Genomic DNA, 26,872 nt, shown 5'->3' on the forward strand with positions numbered 1-26,872 from the left:
AAATTATGTATTGTCATTGATTATGTTACTTTGTTTTAGGTAGGGCTGGGTATTATATCCGTTAAATTTGATTTGATTCGTTATTCATTTCGATTCGATCCAAAAATTCTGGATATCCGTAAATTTTCGAAGCAAATCAAATACTAAAAATCAATATCCGTTAAAATCGAAACAAATCACAAATATTAATATTTTGGGAAGCGGATATCCGATCCGATCCGGCAATATATAAATACATGTATATCTTGATTATATTTAAAGTTTTAAATATATAAAATCATATAATTATTGTTTTAACATATGATTTGATAAATTATATTCACATTATTACTTATATAAAAGTATTACATAAAAAGAAGAGAACACATTTATGACAATTATAATTTGTTTCTTAAGTTTTATGTTATTATAATTGTTAACTAAGTTTAAAAAAATTACAAAATATGTGGATTCACTACTTCTTTTAATTTTTATTCATATATCATGCAAAAAATTATTTTACAAAAAAATTCTATCAAATTTTTAAGATGATTTGTATTAATCAAAACATATGAGATATCCGTAAGTGTTCGTAAATATCCACAAATATCTTTTTATTTTTCGGATATATGTTTTCCCGAATATCTGTATTTTTCCGAATCAAAGCAAATCAAAAAATTAGATATCCATGATATTCAAAGCAAATCACAAATACCTTTAAAAATCTGGATATTTAATCCGTGCCCACACCTAGTTTTAGGTCATTTCCAATCCAATTCTAAAACACTATTTTAATGTGATCTTAACACAAAAAAAAAAATTTCAACTCAACACTAAGAATCACATAATTTTAGTACAATACTATAATTTCACACATAATTCCGGTGTGATAATATTCACCGTACTAAAACACTATTCATCCAACTAAAATATTATTCACTTAATTTATTAATAAAATAAATATTTAAATAAATGACAAATAAATATATATAATATTATATAATAGTTTTTATTGTGAAGTTTGGTGTTATCGTTGGAAAAATGTTGAAATTACACTAAAACAGTATGATTTTAACACTAAAATAGTGCTATGGATTGGAAATGCTCTTTGACTTAGACTGGTTGGTTTTAATTATAACTTGATCCCTCCGTTTTTCACGAGGAGTAAAACAAAAGTAATAGTCATGAGCTTGCTTAATCATGATTTACCAAATTACAATTATTGAACCTGATTCAAGCTACAAACACTCGAGGGACTAGTTGCCTTAACGCTAGTTGTCGGTAGCTTGAACTTATTATAAATTTGATCATCTGCTACCTAATTTGTACTGTTATCAACTAAACTGATCATTACGTTACTCTAAAGTGACATTTTAAAGTTTTTTTCTGTGTCCACATAAAACAAGTTAACCTTTGAACTTCCAGACTACATGAAATTCTATACAAAAATCAGAAAACGCAAACAACCTTAGATGGAAGGGAAGTAAACCTTAACAGGAAGGGAAGTAAACTTATGAATCAAAATCTAAGGACCAGCACAATTATTAATTCAAAAGAAACAACAACATGACATATTTTGTCATTAATTCATTAAACAACTGGGCATACATCACAATTTTGAATACTAATATAATCATTACAGAATTTATGAAACACTGTTTTCAGCATTACTTGACTGAAATAACACCATTTATAGTCAGAATAAATAGTGTTTAGAGCAGCTTCACTGATGGTTTTTCACCATTACTTTTTACCAAAAATATTAATAAAAAAAAGTAGAAGAGAAAATGCAGAAAGCATCAACATTATCTCTCTTTTTTTTAACACTATTAATATTATGCTATTACAAACTCGGAGAAATATTACAGACGATTCTACCGTCGATAATTCTACCTGCCTTATGAAGATTCATGTCTGACAGCATCACCTGAGCCGCCCTATCGGATCCACCTTTAACAGTACTCCTTGCGCCATGCTACAAATCTCTTGTAAGTTGTTTCTCCATTAATTCGCATAATTCCGCTTTCTCCGGGAATCGAAACCCAGACTTGCTGGTGTAGAAGCATTAATGAACCTTTGGTCAAACCACTTGACCAAAGAAGCTTCCACAACATTATCTCTTCTATAGAAAATATTGCACATAAAATCTTACGCATGCCCTTTCATAAGTGCATCTCCAAAGGAGATGTCAAAACGCCATTTTAGTGTTAAATTTTGACTTTTCATCTCAAACGAGACGGTAAATACAACGCCATTACAGTGTTTTGCTGATTTGTGCAACAATGTTACACTAAATATAGTAGAGGACTGTAACGACGGGATACATTTTTTCTTTTACTGTTTAAGTAACTTAATTAGTTATATTTACTTCTAAAAAATAAAAAATAAAATCCACTTATATAATTATGATATTAAATTTATTTATCATAAAAATTTTACCTGATTTCTAATTTTTAGTTAATATAATTATTAATTAATGAAATATTTAAATAGAATTAAAATACATAAAATTTATTTAAAATACATAAAATTACCCAAATAAACATAAAAAATGCATACAAGAAAATAAATTTGCAGAACTAAAAAAAAAAAATTTGCAAAAAAAAAACTGGAAAACATCAGATAGACTAACATAATAATCTAATGTCCCCGAAAAAATTCATCAGCTTCATCAAGATAATTATAATATGGTATATAATCTTCTTGGTCATTTGGTGACATTTGATTTTCACCTTGAACGTGTTCTCTTTGAGATGGTTCTCCTTCAGCTTGATCTCCTTGATATTGTGATGTTTGATATTGTGATCCATGATATTGGTATTGGACACCTTCTTCATGTTAGTTAGATTGACTTGTTTGAGCTTGTTTTCTTAATTTTTTTTTCTGACTTTCGATATAAGCATGAGACACATGATCAGTTATAGAATTCAAATCTGCGAATAATATTTTATTATCTTCTTTCATTTTTGCTACCTCAGACCTTATGCCTTTGAATTTCATTTCGTTCAGAATTGCCTTTAGTTATAGCTTTGAGAAGTATATATCCAAAATAGTCCACTCTCGTCCAAACAATTCACAATCCGCGTGGTTCAAAAAAAAGTTATTCGCAATGAAACAAGAAGCTTGTAGGAAAGACGTTGAACGTGCATTTTGAGTATTGCAGTCAAGATTTGCAATTGTGGCAGGACAATCACGCATGTGGAATAAAAAAGTATTACATGATATAATGATAAATTGTATCATAATACATAATATGATCATCGAGGATGAACGTGATATCAATGCAACACTTGAAGAACAAGGTAAAGTTCCAAATGCGGAAGTTGAGATGACAAGTGTTGATGATGCTCGATTTCAAGAATTCTTAGCTCGGCACAATAGAATCAAAGACCGAGATGCTCATATTAAACGTCGAGATGCACTAATCGAACATTTGTGGGGGTGAATATGGTAATTCTCATAATTAGAAAGATGTAATATTTTTTATGTAATGTATTTTCGTTTGTATGTTTTAAGTTATTTAATTTTGTTTGTATGTTTTTAGTTATTTTAATTTCATATGTATTTCAAAAGTATTATTCAATAATTATAATTATTGTTTTAAATTTGTTAGTCTAGTGTTTATTAAAAATTATTACTTGTGTATCTTATATGAATAATAAGTATTATCAAAAATATTAAATATTTTGAGAGAATTTTTTATTTAATAATATAATAATGGAGAATATTCTTTTTAGTGTGATATTTAATGTTGTCGTTGGAGATGAAAAGAAATTTGGTGCTAAAATCACACTAAAGTAGTGTAGTGGTTGGAGATGGCCTAAATGGTTGAATTGGTTTTAAGTTTTAACACAATAAATTTAAATTACATAATCAAATTATATTTAGATATTACTCTCTCCGTTTCATAAAATTACATATTTTATAGAAAAAAATTGTTTCGGTATTTTTGCATTTTCAATGCATGTTTTATTAACTAATTGCAAACTTAAAAAAAAAATTTAATTGCACTTATTGATTTTTTATTGGCTTAAAATTATGGAAAAAAATCATAAAAAATTATGCCAATTTAATGTTTTTTATTAAAATGTATAAATTTTTTAAAATATGTAACATTTCAGAAGGGAGAGAGAGTAATATAACAATATATGTAAGAAACCTAGTTTAAAGATACCATCGGTAATGATGCTCTTAAGGAAAACGAAGTCTTGTAAGAAGTATTAAGGTTTCGAATGGTGAGTATCGTCCCGCTCCGTCCCGTAGTTAGGGCATCTCCATCTCTACTCCATTTTTTCCTCTAAAATAGAGTAAAAGTAAATATGGAGTAAGGAATGCTCCAATCCAATTTCATATCTCACTCCATAATGAAATTTACTCCAGAAATGGAGTAATCTTTTTTTTGTTTGTTCATCACTCTATTATGGAGTGGAAAATGGAGTAGGGTTAGAGCAATTTTACTCTATTTTTACTTTTACTCTATTTTGAAGGAAAAAATGGAGTTTTACATTGGAGATGCTCTTAACAATAACAAAAATCTCTACATGTATTATATACCTATACATTTTTATAACTGTTAAAACTGCAACGCAGTTGAACCGTTTGTCTCGCACCGCTTAAACTGCAGTAACATTTGGAGCCTAAATTAGGCTGAATACAAGGTAATGGCAGTTTGGTAGATACACGGATTTGCGCCAGATAACTACAGTAGACATGCGTCCAATGTTGGCCGTTGAAATCTTTAATAAATCAACGGTGTATATGAGTTCTAATAAAGTTGTAGACAAATACCTCAAAAGAAGAGGAATAGCAAAAGGCTGCCTTTGGAAATCTTGAATGTAGTTGAGCGGTTAGTGGTCGTTTGACTGATAACATAATTTAAACGCTTTTATTTTAGTGATTAGTTAATTTACCATATTAATTTTTTTTTTTAAAACAAAGATATGAAACTTTAGACTTTAGTTGTGGTATAGCAGCTTCACAATCAAAGCATTTGCTCAACAAAAAAAAAAAAAAACACAATCAAAACATAATTGGACCAACTGTTAAAAAAACACCAAATGTCAGGAAAATCATGGTGTTATATATGTATTTTAAAAATACTTTTGTAAGAAAATTAAAATTTAAGAACTGAAGACTGCAAATTCTGCAAAAGACATTACAGCAACGAAGTTTATCAGCTTTTTGAGGAAGCTAATTTTTTAGACATTTTATTTATGAGGGAAGTATGAATTAAATTATATTTTCTCTGTAAAAATGTTTTGACCACATTGGAAATAGTGATTATGGTTCTTAACTTCATAAATGTATATAGAAATATTACTCCAAAAGATCACGGTGTTAATGACTAGGCTCCAGACAGCAAATCATAGTAGGTATCGTTAATCGCAACGCAGCATTGGAAAAGATACGATTGATAATATTTTAAATGATGTGCATGCTTTTATGCGATAGGTGTCAATTATTCTCGAATTTGGAGACCCAACCGTGCTGGTTTTCCGAATGTACGAATACTAAAATTTGATAATATGCTACTGAATGATACTAAGAGCATCTCCAATATGTAATTCCATTTTTTTCTTTAAAATTGAGTAAAAGTAAAAATGAAGTTAAATTGATTTAACTCTAGTTCATTTTCTACTCCATAATAGAGTGATGAACAAACAAAAAATAGATTATTCCATTTATAGAGTAAATTTTATTATGAAGTGAGATATGAAGTTGGATTAGAACATTTCTTACTCTATATTTACTTTTACTCTATTTTAGAGAAGAAAATGGAGTAGGGATGGAGATACCTTAACAATCTATTTATTTTGTCAAAAATAATCCTAGTACTATCAATTATCCCAGCCTAAAATTTGTAAGTTCGCTTATCAGTATATAACTTTTTGTTTGACATAATATTGTATTATGTTTATGCAAGTTCTCGTATACAAAACTGATATATACTATATTGGAAGCTTATACGATAATTTCTGGGTATTACTGGTCAATGTTTAGAGTAAAAACAATTAAGAAGGAAAAATTACAGTAAGCTAGACCGGGGCGTTCGGGTCTTCGGGTCGGGTTCGGGCCGGTTCCTTTCGAGTCCGGGTCTTTCGGGTCTTATATATTTAGATCCAATAGGTATTTAGAAATTTTCGGTTAGGATTCGGGTCGGTTCTTCTCGGGTCCGGGTCGGTTCGGGTCTATAATTAAAATACCCATAAAATACCCATAATTTTTTGGGTCCATATCGGGTCCGGATCGGGTTCGAGTACTTAGGATCTAAAAAAGACATGACATACCCAATTTTATCAAATTTAGTTAATATTTGTCATATATATCTAAAATTTTACAAAATAACATAAATGAAACTGTTAATAATTAACATAAAACATTTTTAAACTCTAAATTTTACATTTTAAAGCTTCATATTACTTAAACAATATTACAAAATAATAACAAATGTTGTTAACAAAAGATATTTCAACTAAATCATAAAATAATATATATATAAAATAGAACACAAAAACATTATAGTTTTAGATATACATGTTTTTAAGTCGGGTACAAATCGGTTCTTATCGGGTCGGGTCTATTCGGATCGGTTCTTTTCGGGTCCGGATCTATTCGGGTCGGTTCTTTTCGGTTCCAGATTCATTTGGGTACAAAAAATTTAGACCCAAAAGGTACTTATAAATTTTCGGTCCGGGACCGGGTCGAGTATTTTTAGGTCGATTCCGGTTCGGATCTTCGGGTCCAGGTTAAAATGCCCAGGCCTACAGTAAGCTAAACGAAAATTTGGTACGAGTAAAATTTGTCCTCTTCTTTTATTTCTAAGTGGAAAAACCATTACGCATGCATTCAAACAAATATGAAGCAAAACAAGAGTTCTTAACTTTTTACTAAACAATCTTTTTTGACTTGGAAGGATAAGGGATCCAAATTATAAAAAAAACATCCCACTTTATTTGTTACCTCTAATTTAGAAGTTCTAAAGATGCATTCCACTCTCACAAATAGAGAACATATGCTTTCTCAAAAAGAAAATAGAGAACATATACAACTCTTTTTTATTTCGTTAAGTGAAACTATCTGTGTTTCTTATCAGATAATAATTGACATAAAGAACCTTAATAAATTATTGTTTTCACCTAAAATAAAATGATAATATGTCTTGCTATTAAAGAGGGAGAGAAAAAAAGTAGAGATGGCCCATAAAGATACTAAAGGAAGAAAGGTGCAGAAGAAGAGCCACACGCGTCCAAAGTTCTAACCACCAAAACCGCCTGCAAGTCTCCCACCCATGTGCTTTCTATTCCTCCAAAATTCATTTATGCGAGTCTCGTGACTTTATTTCAAAAGCTTGCATGCGATTTTGGAGGAAAAAAATCACCACAAAAAAAAAACTCTACAGATATCATCACAAGAAAGAAAAGAATCCTGTCTTTTTTCTTGTTGCTGAGAATCGCGAACCTTTGTAAAAATCAAGTATTGGTAAAAAAAAAGTTGTAGTATCAAAACTATATTTTTAAACTTAGTTGGAGAACAAAAAAAAGTCTCCAAGTGGTGCCCATATGTTAATGTCGCAAAATGAACTAAGTAGTGCACTAGTGGAACGAATGTAACTAACATTAACTAACTATGTAAGTAGATACAGTAACTATAAGTTTTTAATTTCACAATTGAAATATTTTGAAAAGCAACCTTTTAAATATTTGTAACAATTTTTTTTTGATTGTTTATATAATTAAGAGAAGAACCTAGCAAGAAAGTCACGGTCAATAAGGTTAAAGTATTACCGGTAAAAAAAGTTGAGAAGGTAATTAAAGCAGTGCATGAAGGGTCAAACATTCTATAAATTAAACTCCAACCATCGACCTTCTTCTTCACTCCCATCAAAGCAGCTATCTCTCTCCTTCACATTCCATTTTCTCACTACTCCAAAAAGCTCTGCACTTTCTCTAACAGAATGTTCATGTAAACATCTCTCTCTCATCCAACTGTTTTCTTACAACTTGCTAGTAATGTCTTGTGTACTAATTTTGTTTGGTAATTGTCCAACCGCAGGAGAATAATGGGTCTTTTGGGGGTTTTCCTGTTGGGTTTTGCTGCAATGGCATCCTCTGTTCATGGATACGATGCTGGGTGGGTCAACGCGCATGCAACTTTCTATGGTGGAAGTGATGCTTCAGGAACAATGGGTAAGTGTGTCAACAAAGTTACCTTCTCTCCAAAAAAAATCATTTCAATGTTTTTAAATGAAATGTCTCTGTTGTCACCAGGTGGAGCGTGTGGGTACGGTAACCTCTACAGCCAAGGATACGGGACCAACACTGCAGCATTAAGCACCGCACTGTTCAACAACGGTCTTAGCTGCGGCGCGTGTTTCGAGATCCGGTGCCAGAGCGACGGCGCGTGGTGTTTACCTGGTGCTATTGTGGTCACAGCAACCAACTTCTGCCCTCCCAACAACGCTCTGCCTAATACCGCAGGTGGTTGGTGTAACCCTCCACTACACCACTTTGATCTCTCTCAGCCTATCTTCCAACGCATTGCTCATTACAAAGCTGGTGTTGTCCCTGTTTCTTACCGAAGGTAACACCATTTTTAAACTTAATTTGATATATATTTTTTATATTTTTGTAATGGGTATTTATAATTTTGATGTGTAAGTCTGTTTCTGTTTAAAAGTTCCAAACTTTATGCAATTTAATATCTGGTCTTCCTAAAGTATGTTATTTATGTTGCATGTTATCTAATTGTATTTATTTTTCATCTGTAGGGTTCCGTGTAAGAGAAGGGGAGGCATAAGATTCACAATCAACGGTCACTCTTACTTTAACCTTGTCTTGGTCACCAATGTTGGTGGCGCAGGAGATGTTCACTCCGTTGCGGTTAAAGGTTCAAGAACAAGGTGGCAGCAAATGTCAAGGAACTGGGGGCAAAACTGGCAAAGCAACAATCTTTTGAATGGTCAAGCTTTGTCCTTTAAGGTTACTGCTAGTGATGGTCGAATCGTCGTCTCTAACAACGTTGCTCCTGCTAGTTGGTCCTTCGGACAAACTTTCACCGGCCGTCAGTTCCGTTGAAGTTGTGTCAAGTTCGGTTTATATAGTTTAGGGTTTGTGGTAGTGTCGAGGAGAGGAGAGAGAGAAAAGAGGGTTTATGGCTTTTTAGGGTTTTAATTTGAGAGCCAATAAACTTCTTTCAACTCTGATGGTAAAATGGAGAAAATGGCTTATTTTAAGGGCTCTTTTGGTCATTTTAAGGGTTAGGGTTTATAGTAAGTGAGTACTGAGTAGAGTGGTGTGTGCATCTTTTAGCAAAGGGACCTCTATGTTTCACCAATGGTTTCCTTTGTTTTATCACTTTTTATTGTCTTTTTTTTTCAAGCTTCTGTCTTTTGGTTTAAACCGGTTAAAAAGCAGAAGCGGCTAGGGCAGAGATGGTAATTCACCACCCGCCATGTGTTTTCTTTCTTTCTTTCTTTTGAGTCGTTTTTATGTTATGAAATTGTAATGAAAATGCTGTGTATTATCAGCTTGATAACTTTTTCTTAACCGAGTATGAACTTTCATGTGTGTCGTGTGATTTTATTGTTCAGTAGTTTTTCTTTGAAGAACAGAACTCTTGAATTTAATTAACTCTGGAAAGTATGGCCTTTTTTTTTTTTTTTGGTGAGAGAATTAATATCGTTCCAAAAGCAAAGAAAATGAAATCAAACGCACATGTGGTTGTAACCTTCTAAATAATCCTACAAAACTCTTACAACTTAAACTTGTGTAGTTTTTATCCGTTTAGTTTGATCATACGACATTAGAAACGATTATAGTTTAGTTTAAACCATTTTTTTTTTGATCAACTAGTTTAAACCATTTATATGTTGTAAATATGTATAGAAATATTCTTTACCAACAATAAAAATGTATAGAAATATTGAAAAATTAACAAAGGTGACCCAACAAATCTGATAAACAAGAAACAAAAAAAAACTAAAACCATGTTTTATTATTTTTAGAAAACCTAATGACGTGGAGAGGTTCTTCAATAATTTTCATGTACTATGATAAATGTGTCTTGTTATGTATGAAATGATAGGTGGAGGATGCTGCAAAGCTGTATTCCATATTCGAGTTCTTAACATTTGAAGCTAAAGAGACATCTCATAGCTTTTGCTTTGTCTCCTTTCTCTATCTGTCCCGTTTCATTTCCAAGCTTTTTCTTCTTTGTGTTGCATTTACATCATGACAATAGTATTATAGAGAAGAGAGACAAGAGAATCTGCACGTCTCTATTTGTCAGAATCTTCACCGGAGACTTTCTCTGTTTTCTTTTAATATTGGCATTTAATAGTTTTGGCCAATCTCGTTCTCATCATATGCCCATCACTACCTACATTATTTTAACTTCTACCATGTTCATCACATTAAAGTGACTGTGATTTAAAATTCAAAATCCAAGTAAAATGACTGAATCTTTGCTCTTCAAGTATATTAAAAAAAACGAAATTTAGTTTCAAATATTAGCACAAAATGAAATAGTTGTACATGTATAATAAATTGTTGTTCCAAAAAAAAAAACTAACTAGTACAAATAAATTTTGGAATAGTTGGCAAAAACATACTAACAAACTGTCAGAAAATTCAATAGCCTCCGAGTCGCAGTTTTGGAGCTCCTCTGTTTAAAGTTTAGAAACATGTAAACTTGATCGATACGTCGCTGTCTCGAGTCCCGTGTTGTACAATAGAAACGCGTCTACGTTTTGTCTCGTGCCCATCAACGGCGTCAAGATGTCCACGTCGATACGTGTCGGTCATCGGAGAGTCCGTCAGAACTATATCAATTCTGCACCGTTCGATCTCTGCTTCGAGTTTGAGGCCACACGTTGTAAAAAGAGTTACAAAGTAGCGAAGTACAGAACAAAAGAAAATTGGTCGAGTGTATCAATAATATCATCATCACATATATGTTCTTTGATGTTGAGATATTGTTACATTATAACCACAAGGTGCAAAATAGGCCTGTCCTCGAAGGTCCAATTACAAGCCCAAAGTTATAATTATCTTCAATCATTGAAATAACTACTGTACTGCTAACTGCATGACGATTCAAACAATTAACAAACAACGGTATGATCCTTTTTGTTTCACAGAATATACATCTTTCTCTCATAGCCATTATAAGTATGTTAAATTCCATATCAAGAAGAGATGATAACGTGTTTGAAGCTAGAACAAGAATTTACCGTCGGAAACTTCCGCTGAGCTTGCCCATGCAAATCGTCTAGTCATGGCATCTGACTCTATACAAAGTTTATGAAAATAGTCAAAATAACAAAATAAAGCAAGTGAAATGAATGACAACCAACACCTGACCCAATCCTTGCATAGAAGATTTTGCCTGTGAGCCGTTGTTGTTGTCATTGACTTGTTGTGCAAGTAGTTGCTGTTGATGTTGAGGCAACTACATTAATTTTAAACTTGGCTGTTGTTACTGAGGATAGCATCAGATGCAGATGCGCTGAACGTCCCATAATTTGTGTTCCAGAAACCTAAAAACACTCAAAAGACATGAACTTCTGTAGACTAGGATTGTAACAAAACAAAAAGGGACCATACCACTGAGAAAGTTTTAATTTTGATGATGTTAGTAGAACATAAAAAAATTTAAAATGGAGACTAAGCAAGGCAAGGAGCTGCTGCTAGAACCAAACCTTGCATGATTGTTGTTGTTTATGTAAGCAGAAGATGGCCACGTAAAGGTGCTTCAAAGAATTCATTCATATGAGAGTCTCTGTGGTTCATTGGAAAGTTATAAACCGGAGGAGGAGGCAAAGTTTGCTGATAACTCCAGACCATTCTGCACATTTGGATTGTATATGGAAATGCTATTGTTACTGAACTTCTCCTGCGAGTTTGCGGTTTCATATCTCCATTGCTAGTGGTTAACTCATCAAATAAGCTTGTTTCTTGACCCAAAATAGCAATCTCTGAGCTATTTTCGTGTAGCACAACATTGAAGGTTTGCCACCAGGAAAGAACATAAGAAGAAGAAGATCCCGTTTTTCCTTTTTCCAATCGTAGCTTGGCGTCCGTTTGTGTTACCTAACTTCTTTATCTTCAATTTTACCCTTTCCATCCTGTTACCTTAAATATTCATAAACCCTACAGTAGGATCCAATGGTTCTTTCATTCTTCTTCTCAAAAGAAAACTAATTTATCACACAACCAGATCATCATGATTCCATTTACATCACTTTGAGTTTCAAAAAAAAAACGATCTTTATGAAGGATTCCTTGTAAACCCTAATCGTTAACTTGTTGGTGAAGGAAAATGAAAGAGAGATGAAATGGGAGACTTTTACTTACCCAAAGAATAAAATTTTAAACGCCAAGCGGTACTAACCATGAGGGAGATCTTATAAAGGATCTCGAGAGAGAGAGAGGAAGAAGAAGAAGAAAGAAAACTTGGTAGCTACAATCAAAACCAGAGGCAGGGAGGAGAATGGGGATATCACCATTGGAGAAGAAGAAAGTTAACGCGTTACAACGACGTCGTCGTGTCTGAAGGAGCTGAAACGTTTTCCTCAGTACTTCTCTTTTAACTTGGAAAGGAAGATAAGGGGCAAGGTATAGGCCGTTGCTTAAGGAACACGGGACTCTTTTTGTTTGGGTTCAAATATCATTTTAACCTAAATCATGCTTTTAGTATTTTTGTAAAAAATAAACCAAAATAAATAAATAAGCTACAGATTAATCCATAAATACTAAGCATAATGAAATCAAATTCCATAAAAGTTTATTACAGCATAAATTATATTTAACGAAACCGATCTTCATCAAGAAAAGATCAGCTCAATTCAATACATTAAGAAATTACAAAAACAGATAATTAAAAAGAAGGGAATTCAATCTGGGCTCCACATTTTCCATGAGGGAAAACCGGGCATTCGATTAAACCGGAAGCAGACCGGTCAACACATAGATAGACTTGGTACAATTGGCTATTCCCAGACCCATCTCTGTTACACTCAATCCAAGGAGTGAAGCCCGTTGACGCTTTGATCGAGCCTCTTATGCTCTCTAAACTGTACGAGTTCCCATCCGGATTAATCCCTATACATTATCAAACCAGTAATCAGATCATTGGACCGGGATGAACCGAATCAATCAATAAAGAGAGGGAGTAGATTAAAAGCGTACCGGCTTTAGTAAGAGCTCCAAGAAGATTGGTTTTCTGCTTAAGCCCAAGAGAGGTTTGGAAATACTCATGCTGGTTGATAACCGATTGGGAGCAAGTACCGTGCTTCTCCCATTCGTGTTCCCAGAACGCCTCTCCTGAGCCGCTTGGGCAAGCAAGTGTAGGCCAGTTCCGCTTCATTGAGCTGACTAGATCCGATATCTGTACCAAACATGACCAAAACAACCGGTTATGTTTCTATTTTGAGGATATTAACCGGTTTTATCTAAATCCGAACCGGGTTACTCAGATCAAGCTTAGTCCAAAAATAAAACAACAGAAAAGTTGCATGTAACTACCGTTGATGAATCGAATGGTTTAGTGGCGTCACAGTTAGATGGATAAGTTCCATCTTTGTAGTTAGGCCAAAGACCATGAATACCAAAATCAGCTGCTGGCTTGCCTGAAGTTGGATAACAACAACTCTTCTGTGTGTCACAATATGATCCTGGCCACTTTATAATCCATGCATAAAAACAATATATTAGAATATTAATGTGCTAAACATTGTTAGAGGATGATAAATAAAACTAGTAACGGTTTAGTTACTTGTTGGACGAAGTAGAAGAAATCAAAGTCTTCAGAGGAAGAAGCAGCAAAGATCGAAGGCAGAACAAGGATAAGACTGATCAGACACACTGATGCCTGAAGAAGCTTCATTGTCAAATGAAACTAAGAGATCTTTTTTAGAAGTTTGTAGTTGTGGAGATTTGAAGTTATAGGATTGAGATGGTGATTGTGTTTATATATATAGGGAAACAAAATGAGAGAGATGTGAACAGAGACCTCTCTTTCACATTTTGTGTGCTAGTTTAATGACACAGACATCAAACGAATCTGGAAGTTTAATGGAATATACCTTTTTATGAAGTGTATCTGTAGCTGTATATTTACGAGATTATAATTTAAACTCTGAACAAGGAAATAAGATTACGTGTGGACATGGTGTGTGTTTAAAAAAAAAATTGAAGTCGTAACGTTCCCACTTGTTGGTTTAGATAGAAGGTTCGGTTTGTATCCTCTTAACTGATCAATGATTTTTCGAAACCCAATTATTTACATTTTATATCTTATCTAATCTAATAATTTAATTTTTAACATGATTTTATGCGTTTGCATAAAAAAATATGAGGGGTTCCATGCGATGATAACAGAGATGAAAACTCGTAACATTGTGAATTACGATATATGGAAAATTGGAAAGACTTAAAAATATTGATTTAATTATTTATTTTACCAAAATTGACTTACATTTTTTGTCACATAGACTAAAGTAGTGAAATGATGGATGACCTATTGGAAAGTGATTTGCGATTCCGTGCGAATGAGGCTAAAACACGGAGAAAGGTCGGGTGGTGATTGCAAGGTCAGTAAACAAGACTTTCGGAACTTGGAAAATTAACGCATTTTTCGTCAGACGGGATGCTAGGTTAGCCATCTCGGTTCTGACCCGAGAGGCATCTTGAGACCTGTGGGGCGCAACGAGGACGTTGCGTTCTTTGAAAGGAGGTGAATTGTAACATCTCGAATTGTGATATATGGAAAGACTTAAGAGAATTGATTTGACTAACTATGTCACCAAAGTTGACTTACTTTTTCCGTCACACATCCGTTTTGAACTCCAAAGTTAAGCGTGTTTGGTCTGGAGTAGTGCAAAGATGGGTGACCTATCGAGAAGTGATTCGCGATACCGTGCGAGTGAGGTCAAAACACGAGAAAAAATCAGGTGGTGATTACAAGGTCAGTAAACAAGACTTTTGGACCTTGGAAATTAACGTACCGTCCGTCAGATGGGATGGAACCCACGGACCGAGTGAACATACATGAGTGGCTCATTGGTCGTAGGCAGTCGGAACATTACAGAATGTATCCTTATGATTTTAAATAAGTTTTATAATGAGAAAATTCATCAACTAAATTTGTTTCGAGTAAAAATTTCTAAACTAAAGATATTTTTAAGGGATTTTACCATAAACACACTTTAAGAGTTTTTCTTTTAGAATATTGTGAACGCATATTATTTGGTAGCATGTTATTTTGTTTTATATAAACATCCAATTTATCAAGTAAATTGTCATTTTCGACGTAGGGACAAACAAACTCTACATTCTCATTGTGTTAAACTTTGGTATATCCATCTTCTTATAAATCCATTAATTGACTTTCATGTCAAAGTTTATAGAGTGCTAATTACAGTGAACATATATATTATTACCTAAATTCTAATTGATTTAGCCTATTTTCCAAAATAAAACAACTCACTTTGAAAAATAATACAACTTAGCTTCAAACACGGTATATTATTGGTTTCGGGTTGTTCATGTCGACAGTCCCATTTGTTTTAACAATCAATTAGGCTAAATCTAAACCCTTGTTGCAGTGCTAATTCTACGTCAAATTTTTTAAAACTACCGTCGTTATCAATCGAACCTTGTTCCCGGGTTGTTGCCGACATTTTTCTAGCTCCCGATGTCACAAAGGTTTTAAAAGTAGACGATTAAACTGTATGATTCCGTGTTGTTATTGATGTGATGTGTTAAGTTGATGACTTTGTAGATCACTAAGTCAACGCATTGTTTTTCTTTCAATTACTTCTGTAAACAAATGAAAATGAAATAATTAAAGTTGTGCTATACTACTATGTAGAGAAAATGATTTAGCAAAACTAGCATCTATTCACACACAAGAGAGAGCACCAGATATACTTTTTTAAATCTGTAGGTGATATAAGTACGTGATTGAGACAAAACTTATATGATTCAAATGAACAAAATTTTAAGCAATTGATTAAAAGAAAGATGATGATTGATAACAGTCACAAAGGTTGCAGAAGGCTTTTGATACTTCGGAACTCTCTTAGCATATGAATTCGTATATAAAACACTTGAATCTCGAAAAGCAAATATGGTAAAATATTTTTAGAATAGCTTATGTAATACTATGACGCATAGTTGAAATGAAACTGAATCCACTGAAAATGTGGTTGGCTCCACCACTGTCACTTAGTATAAAGACACGCTTGACATAACTATAGAGATAAGACAAGTTTCTGTATATCAAACTTTAAAATGCTTGATCCATAAAAATAGATGATTTTTCCAATGAATATGCTGAGTTACTTTTATCAACGACTAGAGTTGATGGTTACTGAATCGTTGACTGAAAGCCAAAGGAAATGAATGAACATAAGTTTTAACACTGGACGTATGAGATCCACAATAGTGCATGGAGAGGGTCAAGATCTCTCATAAGTATGTGGCCTTGGTTAATGGTTATTTGTAAAAAATGAGCAAAGTCAGATAAATAAAGTAGCTTGGTTAGGTTTTTTGGTCTTTCCATGATTTTCTGAAGAATTTACACTATGTGAAACCTTTTTAATACTGGGGAGGATTCATTGTATCATAACATGTCCACGTAAATATGATGAAAATAACCTATTAATAGGTCACAAACTTGCTTTTTCCAATCATCAAAGTCCAAAAATAACTCGAACACTTCGACTATCGCTTATACAGCAAACTAGGTGATTCACCCGGTATATACGCGGGAATGAAAATTTTACGAAAAACCTAAATTACAATATTTATTACTTTTTAAGTTTAATTAGTTTTACATATTTTGTAAGTTTATTAAGTTATGGGTTTTAATGTGCTTATTTTTAAAGAATATTCGACTTTGCGATGATATTCGTTTCTAAAATTCTAATTTGATTTTAATCTAGTACAGTTAGTTTCTTACTGTTTATATAGTTATTTTAATTTTAATTTTGTTTTTTTTGTTTATTTGGGTTTATATTGGAGTTTGTGAATTTTAAAATTTTCAAAAATCACTAATAAAATTTATAACTAATAAAACTACAAAATATAAAAATATTGTTTAAGACCAGTTATAGCTTTACATTAAAAAATTACATAATAACATAAACTCAATTAAATCTATTTAGTGTTTAAGAAAATTCCCCTGTAAACAACATATTTAGGGTTTTTTTTTGTGAAGTCAACACTAAGTAAAAATTGTATCCACTGCATTTTTTACGGAAATCTTATTTTTGATGGAGTAAAAAACATTATAAGTATTAAAATCTTTAGATGATTTTGTTACATGTTATAACTGTTGACGTGATAAAATGTATAGCTAACTGAGTTATTTGAAATATTTTTCTATTATACAGTTACTTTATGATATCTATTTTGATCTTTCATCTATTCAAAGATGAATAGATTTCTATAAAAAATGATGGATATAGATTTTTTCAAAGGAAAACATGATTTTTTAAGAATAAGGTATAATTTTAAATATTGAAATTTTTGTGTTGATGATTCAAACTTGAAAGAATTAGTTATTTATTTATGTAGAGATATGATCATCCATATATATATATGTTCTAATATATTAAAAATATATTTTTACTAATTTGATATATTTATTTTATTAATTAGATATTATATAATTAAATATCATCAAAAATTTAACCAACGTTATTTTGATTTTTTTTTCATTAAACAACATGTTATAAATATAGGAGAAAATGATACTGATTTATATATTAAATATATTTCCTTTTGGATTATACATTTTTGATATATAATATAAAATAATTATGCTTTATTAAATAATATGGTTTTATATAATTTTATACTAAAGATATTATCTTTTTATATTTTTATATTATATTCCCTTTGATTTATACAAAAATCTATTTTATTATTTACGTGCTTTAAACAATAAAAATTTATATAAAAATCGATTTTAGTTATGTAAAAAAAAATCGTTTTTAAGATATTAGTTTTTATATTGGTTATTTTTGAGTTATATAAAATGAAATTCTTTTTCATTAAATAGATGCTTTAAATATAAAAGTTCTACATACATATTTTTAAACATATTGCCTTTTGATACTTTTGTCAATTGTTTTTGTGAATTTTTGTTTTATATAAATCTATATAAAATTACTAGATTTTTTAATTTTTATTTACGTTTTTGGGAAAAGATAAAAGGTAATAAAATTTAAACTCATTTTTATAAAAAAATCTATAAGTTTATATTATAAAAATATTCCTTTTTCTTATTTATGTGATTTTGCAATAAGGAAAATTTGGGTAAAAAATTTATTTAAAATTCTATTAAGAAAAAGGAAATTAAAATAGTTTTCATTAATGTAAACCATATTTAATATTTTAGTTTATTAATGATAGCTATGTAATTAACCATCTTGAAAATTAACGTGAGAGCGATACGTAAAAAACTGACTTCTCAAATAATATTATAGAGATGCTATTGTGATCTCTACAAAATAAAGGAATCATCGGTCAATTGACGCAGCAACTATTGAAGCCCAAGGACCGTGCCTGACATATATAAAGTTGGAAGCAACTAAATTTTTTTTGGCCCTCAAGCTAATGCTTGATCAGCTTCCATTCAGGCCTGGCCCTAAGCCCAATGCAATATTTCTAAAATCAAGTCTACAAGTCCATGTGTTCTAGGACTTCAGTGCCAGGAGTTTTAATTTAAATAGAAATTCATGAGAAACTTTGTTTTGTAACTCAACTGGAGATGAGATTTCTTGAATCACCTGTTCAAAAAAAGAGACTTCACGAGAAGAGTTCTTAAATCTCAAGGGTACCTGTTTTCGTGATGAATGTGCCTCAATTATCTCTGGTGTGTTTTTTTTTTTCTCTGGTGTGTTTTCAAAACGAACTTCTTCATCCTTTTCGCTTGATGCTTCTATCAAAAGCCATTGTTGTTCAGTGCCCCCAGAGTTAAATCGATGATCAATATAGAAAAAGGATTTTGGTAGCAAGATAATTGGAGAGTTGATGCTTTTAATTCCTCGGAAGATTGTATTAGTAATCGACCATTGTGTAAACTAAACACTAGATCGAATAAACATTTTAGGTCCGCTTTAAAATCACTGTATAGAAACTATACACTTAAAAATACAACAAACTACATTGTTGTTTCTGCGTATGGGCATCACCAAAAATCACCACAAGAACATTTACCATCTTCAAAATGATGAAACCTCTGAACATCTCTAAGAACAACTTTCCTACCAAACACAACAGAGATTAACTTAGCTGCATTGTGGCAATCTCTACACACCCTCAGATTCTTCACAACCCGAACCGTTGTCCCTGGAGGAGTATTCAACACTCCAAACGCAATCGCAAGCTTTTCGCTGTGATACCTAAGCGTAATCTCCTTCTCATAGTCATCCATATCCGCATGAACCACCACTGATGTATCAGGAACATACCCTGCAAGCTTTAGCTCTTTCACCATCTCATCTAGTGCTCTGTGAAGCTTTGTGTGTGTATTAGACTTCACACCATCCCCTGAGAAAAACTCATGAACCACGTTCTTCACCTCTAAGGAGCTGCACCCTGGGACTTTCACCGCTCTTCGATCTTTCATCACCTTTCTCAAAGATTCCACATCTTCCCATTTCTTGTTTCTCGCGTATAGGTTTGATAAGATCACGTAATCGCCACCGTGTGAGTCATCTACCTCAAAGATCCTTTCGCTAACCTTCTCAGCTAGCTTCAAATCGTTATGGCTGCTACACGCAGACAAGAGAATCCTCCATAACAAAGGTGTTGGCCTAATAGGGAGTGTATCAATGAACCTATACGCATCATCTAAACGTCCAGCTCTACCGAGAAGATCCACCATAGAACCATAATGCTTAATACTCGGAACAATCTTGAACTCGTTAACCATCCTTGAGAAGTACTCACGCCCTTCTTCCACTAAACCCCTGTGGCTGCAAGCGTTTAACAGACCGAGAAACGTGATCTCGTCAGGCTGAACACTCTCAAATCTCATCCTCTCAAACATCAACATAGACTTCTCCGCTTCCCCGTGGTTCGCGTAAGCTACAATCATCGCCGACCAAGCTGGTGTATCCTTACATCTCATCCTCTCAAATAGAGACACAGCATCATCCAAGCTACCGCATTTAGCAAACATATCGATCAGAGCCGTGTTTACTTTTACATACTTACAGAACCCGTGTTTCTTAGCGTACTCGTGTATCCACTTCCCTAAACCTAACGACCCCAAAAGCGAACAAGAAGACAGAACACTCAAAAGGGTGATCTCATTCACCTTCAAGCTCTTACCTTGCATCTCACGGAACAAGGATAACGCCTCGTTCGGTCTGTTCCTCCTCGCGTAGCCAGTTATCATCGCGTTGTAAGAAACAACGCACGGTTCAAGGATCCTATCAAAGACTCGTCTAGCAGCGTCCACGTCTTCACACTCGGTGTACATATTGATAAGCGTAGGGCAAACAAATACATCACCATCAAGCCCTATCTTCATCGAAAGACAATGCAACTGTCTACCTTCCTCAAGCCCTTTTGCAGCTGCGCAAGCTTTGAGAAGAGACGGGAACGTGTAGTGATCAGGGACCATCCCACCTTCTAAGACGTCAACGAAGAGAGTGAAAGACTCAATAGGGTTCAACGAACGAGAATACCCACGAGCAATGGAGTTAAACCTCACGATGTCTGGTTCAGGCATTACGTCGAACAGGTGGCGTGCGTAAGCCATCGAAGACGTCGTGGGAGTTTCGGTGCAGAAATTTATCAGCTTTGTGATAAAGGAATGATCTTTCTGGTTGTAGAGGTGAGATTTGATGGCGTAAGCGTGTATCTGCATCAGCTCTCTTAGGGAAGTGCATTTGGAGATTTGAAGAATCGGGTTTGGTGGATTCGAAGTGTCGGGTTTTAAAGGGTTAGAGATGGTTTCTCCGTGAGGGAATGATGGTATTAACGAAGGTGAAGATATCGCCATTAAAGCTCTGAATGTTAGCTTCTCATTGGAGACGATAACGATAAGCCTGACTCGTGATGTTGCAAAACTTAATGAGCAATATACCGAACCGGATTATACTAAATCACGAGTATTGACTCAACCGAACCGTATTAAACCGGAAACTGCAGCTTTGGCTACGCATTTTGCATTTGTTGGTCAACGGTCAACCCAGAACATTTACCCAAGTTCTACATACATCTACACAACAACAATACGAAGAACTCGTCTGATTCTTCTTGCTTATAAGTAAACGGGAGAGTGTTTTCAAAAATATGAAAAGGCTAAAAGAGAATTTAAAGAATTTGGTGAAGGTCACCTTAGAATATTTTCCCTCTCAATGTTATTTGAGATTAATGTTTACAGAGAAGAGAGATGTGACATAACAAGTATCACTAATGTCTTAGACCTTTTATCATAAAACATGTCCGTTAGAGTAACATTAACAATTAGAGACCCAAAAAAATATCTTATAACAGCTTCTATTGGTATTTAATTATATATATGGTTTTTTTTTACTAAATTCTATATATATAGTTTTAAACAATAAAGTAAAATTTAACAAATAGCAAGAAAACATCATTTAAATGAGTATTTAAGTTTAAAGGAAAAATTCATCCGGCAGAAACTGTTTTTCCTTTTTGTCTCTTTTTAATGGTTAGAAACTCATCTAAAAACCACCAACAAAATTGCTCATAGCTTTATATTTGAAAACCCGATTTCATTAAGTTTTTAGTTGAATCATTATCCAGAGTAATTGTGGGTTGACTTGAGACATTTGTTTGTAGTGGTTGATTGTTTTAAAAAAATTGTAAGCAAATGACATTTATTCTTTTCCTTGAATAGTATCAAAGATGTCTTTTTTTTTTTTTGAGAAATTCAAAGATGTCTTTTTTTGTAAATTATTGTGGTGGATGTTACATTCCAAACATTTAAAATATCTAATTCGATTGTGTGACGACTGTTACATATTGCTCGTACTTATAGTTAACATATGGGATCAGAATACTAAAACTACATGTGAATTTCGATATCCTTATAGAGCTTTCAAAAATTCATTAAGATGAATTTAAACACAATACTAATCCATACATAAAACAATATTATATCTTTCAGTTCAAAAATACTATTTTTTCACACTGAAGTTTTTCCCTTAAACCTTGAAAAAATACATTTGAAATACAAATCTGGCAGTACAAAGAGATGGCTCCAATAATATTTCCGGCGAAGACAAAAGTTTTATGAAAGATAATGTTTTCCCAAAAACAAAAGTTTTAAGTTTTAACAAAGAGAAACACAATACCTAAACATAAACACGTGAAAGTTAGAGCCTAAACTAAGGCCTATAAACGCGATTCTACAGAGAAAAAGGTCATACTGAGCTTCAAAGTAAGCAAACACCATTTTACCAAAAAGAAAAAAGTAAACAAACACCTTGTGGACATTTGTAGAAACTCACCAAAAATTTGATGATGACGGACTCTTTCTATAGTGAATAATACAAGCAAAATGCAGAGGTCTGAACTTCAATAACTGGCAAGAAAGACCGAAAAAGCGATGTTGATCTAGAAACGACAATACTTTATCCTTCTTTTTAAGGGAAAAAGGTAATAAAATAAGAAGTTTTTTTTTAAAAAAAGGTAACAAAATAAGTTTCAAAATAAGAAGGTAATAAAATTAATAGTATTTTTAAAAAAGATATATAATAAATAAGTATTTTTGTCAGAATGAAGAGAAGTACTACTTGTCTTTGATAGGGGTGGGCACTTTACCCGAAATCCGAAGTGGCACCCGAACCCGATCCGAAAAACCCGAACCGAAATCCGAGCCGAAGTAGCAAAATATCCGAACGGGTATTAAATTAGGAGAGATTGGATATCCGAACCCGAACGGGTAATATCCGAACCCGAATGGATATCCGAAGATAACCGAACATATGTATAATTAACCTTATATTTTTAATTTACATCTTTCATTTTATATAAAATATTTATATTGATACTACACATACTTTAAATTCATATGATATACATACAATTACGTAGAAGATGATTTGCTATGCACTTAAAATACATGTCAAACTTTTTATTTCAACAATTAACAAAAAGTTACATCCAAAATTTAAAAACAATAACCAAATTAATGTCTTTTTAGTTTGAAAATGTTATGTCCAAATCTATTAACCATTCAATCTATTAAAAATACAAAAAATAGTTAAGTGAAAGTTATATATTTAAATACAAGAAATTTGAAAAATGAAAATTTTAATTTTTTTTTTAAATCTAAATATCCGAACCCGATCCGAAATAACCGAAACCGAACTAAAAATACCCGAACCCGACCCGAAGTACAGAAATACCCGAACGGGTTCTACACCTCTATACCGAAATACCCGAAAATCCGAAATACCCGACCCGAACCCGAACGGGTACCCGAACGCCCACCCCTAGTCTTTGAGGATGAGAATCAAACACGTAAACTGTGGGGCCAAGCTTAACATTTCTACCATTTATATGTGGGTTATGATACAACTCTAGCATATTTTATAAATTACATAACACAGTTTCCACGATTGGCAATTTATTAAAATCTGATATCGTAATGTTCTGAAGAAAATAACACTCTAATACATTTATTTATAGTTATCTGGTATTTAGAATCTTACAAGATATGATCCAAATGGATTTTCTAATATACAATATTACACAAAAATTATTGAGCGTATCAGAATACTATTATAATTTAAGAAAACCCAACTCGATGGTCTTTGTCAATATCTCCCCCATGCAACAAAATACACACATCCCTCGTGCTTCTTGTTTTGTATTTTTGTTCCTCTTAAGTGAATTTCAACCACTAGCATAATCTTTTAATTTAATATATTTTAGTTTTCTTAAACAAAAACCTAAAAACTAAATCCAAGTTAATCTAGATTCGCTTTTCAACTCAATCCCCTAACATGTGTGTCCGAAATCTTGCAGCCTAACATGTATATAGAGTTCGAAAGATGCATAAAAGTATATCGTGGTTATCAGGCAGGTCCAGTCGTTAATTATGGTTATATATAGTTAAACTGCGTTTGGAGTATATATAGCCGTCCATTGTGTTGTGTCGGCTGGGTAAATATTATACGTCAAAGATGTCTGTCTGCTGAGTTACTATAAATGCATCCATTTTAGATAATTACGCAGGAGACTAGTAGTCGACATGGATGGATATACGTCACTCTTTGTAAAATGTAAAGCGTAATTTTCTAAAAAAAATCTAATGATTTTATTTTTTTCAGGATAAACGTTAGTAATGATGTTTTTTGTAAAAATGATACTTATTATAAGTCACTTTTAGTCATTTTCAAATTAATTCCGTAGTTATTATAATAATATATCATTTATTTAGCGGTCACGGTATTACACTATCGTTATAGTATTTAATATAATTGACAGACATTTATCCAAGAACAGTATTTTTATATTCAGTTCACATACAAACAACTGGCCAGTGTCTCAAAGTGGAACCCAGTCACAGTGATCATTAACACTTAAGCTTCATAGAAACCAGCTTTCAACACTTTGTCATGTTTCCTTATTTATACTCTAATCTAATTCACACACCAGCAAAGAGAAAAGAAGAAGATAATCAAAGCAACCCTATTAAAAAAAATGGTGACCTTAATATCATCATCTGCTTCAACACCAAAGATATCTTTTGATTTCACCAAGGACAACAACTATCCCAGCCTCAATGTCCCTGTCTCTTCTTCTCCTTCTTCTTCTTGCTTGAGAAGCAAGGAAGAAGCTGTTGTCACAACCAAGACGCTCATGGAACCGTGCAAACCCCTAATCATTAACAACAATCCTGAAGATGATCAGGAGATTGGTGATGAGAAGAAGGTGGTTAAGAAAGCTCCTGAAGAACCAGAGATTGGTGTGTTTGGAGCTGAGAAGTACTTCAGTGGAGACATGGACTCAGACCAGAGTTCTAGTGTTCTGTCTCTGACAAAACCCGAAGTTGAGCGGTTTGTTGTTGAAATGAAGCAGACAGAGAAGAAATCTACTGGAACGGCGAGTGTCTGTACTGAATCAAGCTGGAATAGTCAGAGCTTGTTGCTTAAGAACAAACTGGTGAATAGCTGCAACGGTTCCTTGCAAGACAAGAAGACTAATAGTGGTCAGATTCAAAAGGTGAACAACAATAAGAAGAGCTTTCTCTCAAACCTTAGGTGTAAATGCTGTTCTGATGTGGATGACAAGATCTCGGTTAAGAGAAGCTCTGATCAAAATATCTCTACTTCCACAAGGAGCAAGATCGAGAATCAGATGAGTTCTTCAGTGAATCTGAGCACAGAACCGATCAAGATTCAGAAGCAAGAAGACTTGGTACATAGGATGTCTCCTGAAGTGTTTGGATCTCCTGTAAATATCGAGAAGAAACTCACAATGCCTCCATGGGAATCAAGAAGTGAAGGGAGTGATTCTAGCTCGGATCTGTTCGAGATAGACAATCTTACAGGTAAACCAAAACCTTTTCTTACAAGGCAAGTAAGTGATTATGCTCCGAGCGAAGTAAGCATAGAGTGGAGCGTAGTGACGGAAAGTGCAGCAGGTTTCTCGGTTATGTCAGAATGTGCAACAAGCCCTGTAAGAAGAAACCGCTCTTCTCATATTCCTCGGGTCCCTACTAAAAATGCACCGCAGATTCGGAAAACGAATAGCAGCAGCAGAAGTGGCGGTTTCTTGTTGAGCTGCAAGGGTTATAAGTCTGTTATGGTGTCTGGTGATTCAGAGAGAAGAAGTAGCATGAACAAGAACAAGAACAAGACATCCCCAAGTTATGTTCCAAGATTCCCAATGGAGACTACTAAACCTAAGAGTTTGGAAACACGAAGAAAATTTTCAGTAAAATTGTAAAACTTATGTAATGTCTTGTCGTGTTCTTGATCACAAAAGAAAACTCAAAAAGTGGAATTTGGTTAGAAAGTCAAAAAAACAGCATTTTAATCAAGTTAAAAACACAGATCCGGAATGCAGCAAAAATGATTAGACAATTATAAAACATTGGCTCCACCACGTTTTGTTATATTTTTTAGAGAGAAAAAAGTTTTGTCAATTAGCTTCAAAGGGTTATAAATCAAACGTTTGTCAGAAAGAGCTATTAATGAGGAAACTTAAATAATGAAAGTGTCATTTTACCTAATATATCCAAAGATCATGACCCTAAAGGCCATTGTTTGTCTGTGATAAAGGCAAAGCAGACAAAAACCCATAACTGTTTCTTTGAATATAGGTATGAAGTGATGTGAGTGAAACTTAAGAACCAAAGGGCCTTGCTAAGAGAATAAATGCAAAGAAGATGTATGTCTTTGTAGCCAACTCATTATGGGAAAGACTGAAATTAACCCAAAGTGATCTTATCCACACTCCATTAAACCTTCTCTAGAGGTAAGTGTTGATTCTGAAAATGATTTAAATTTCAGTCCACCAGTAAAAGACCAATATTCCTTTAAGATTAAGGAAAAAAAGTATTTTTAGCTGATTTTCTAAGAAGAAAATAAATATCTGGTTTTGAAGTTGAATTAATATGTGTCTAGAAGATTGTAAATTATTCATTGACATAATCAACTTACAAACTCTAAAATTGGATTTTGCCCCAATCGTGTTTACTTTCTAGATGTTCTTGCTTTTTTCGGTACCTGATTCGGGTTTGTTCAAAACAGTAAGATTTCAAGAAACATCATGGATAAAAAAAACCCAAGACATCAAAGCTAATACAGTATGGGTTTGATCCAAAAATGTATGCAGATGTTGATGAAGATAAGCATTGTATCCTTCTCAAGGAAAATAATTGAGGCTATAAA

The 26,872-nt window shown here is 33.1% G+C and overlaps 4 protein-coding genes across 4 annotated transcripts; 2 read left to right on the top strand and 2 right to left on the bottom strand.

The window, feature by feature from the left end:
- Positions 1-7,811: 7,811 nt before the first annotated feature.
- Positions 7,812-9,545, top strand: LOC106438184 (expansin-A15). Its single transcript, XM_013879270.3, has 4 exons — positions 7,812-7,941; positions 8,032-8,165; positions 8,247-8,559; positions 8,747-9,545. The coding sequence occupies exons 1-4, from the start codon at positions 7,934-7,936 to the stop codon at positions 9,051-9,053; spliced, it is 762 nt and encodes a 253-aa protein (XP_013734724.1). The 5' UTR covers positions 7,812-7,933; the 3' UTR covers positions 9,054-9,545.
- Positions 9,546-12,726: 3,181 nt separating this feature from the next.
- Positions 12,727-13,939, bottom strand: LOC106443622 (ribonuclease 1). The gene is made up of 4 exons (XM_013885172.3): positions 13,753-13,939; positions 13,503-13,658; positions 13,167-13,365; positions 12,727-13,079 (listed from the first exon to the last, which is right to left on the bottom strand). The coding sequence occupies exons 1-4, from the start codon at positions 13,861-13,863 to the stop codon at positions 12,856-12,858; spliced, it is 690 nt and encodes a 229-aa protein (XP_013740626.2). The 5' UTR covers positions 13,864-13,939; the 3' UTR covers positions 12,727-12,855.
- Positions 13,940-19,020: 5,081 nt separating this feature from the next.
- On the bottom strand, positions 19,021-21,469 carry LOC125596212 (pentatricopeptide repeat-containing protein At2g02980, chloroplastic-like). Its single transcript, XM_048771427.1, has one exon. The coding sequence runs from the start codon at positions 20,998-21,000 to the stop codon at positions 19,177-19,179; it is 1,824 nt and encodes a 607-aa protein (XP_048627384.1). The 5' UTR covers positions 21,001-21,469; the 3' UTR covers positions 19,021-19,176.
- Positions 21,470-24,441: 2,972 nt separating this feature from the next.
- LOC125596211 (protein PHYTOCHROME KINASE SUBSTRATE 1-like) lies at positions 24,442-26,227 on the top strand. The gene has a single exon (XM_048771425.1). The coding sequence runs from the start codon at positions 24,678-24,680 to the stop codon at positions 25,923-25,925; it is 1,248 nt and encodes a 415-aa protein (XP_048627382.1). The 5' UTR covers positions 24,442-24,677; the 3' UTR covers positions 25,926-26,227.
- Positions 26,228-26,872: the final 645 nt, after the last annotated feature.

Source organism: Brassica napus, unplaced genomic scaffold (assembly GCF_020379485.1).
Source record: "Brassica napus cultivar Da-Ae unplaced genomic scaffold, Da-Ae ScsIHWf_1152;HRSCAF=1638, whole genome shotgun sequence".
Classification (NCBI taxonomy): Eukaryota; Viridiplantae; Streptophyta; class Magnoliopsida; order Brassicales; family Brassicaceae; genus Brassica; species Brassica napus.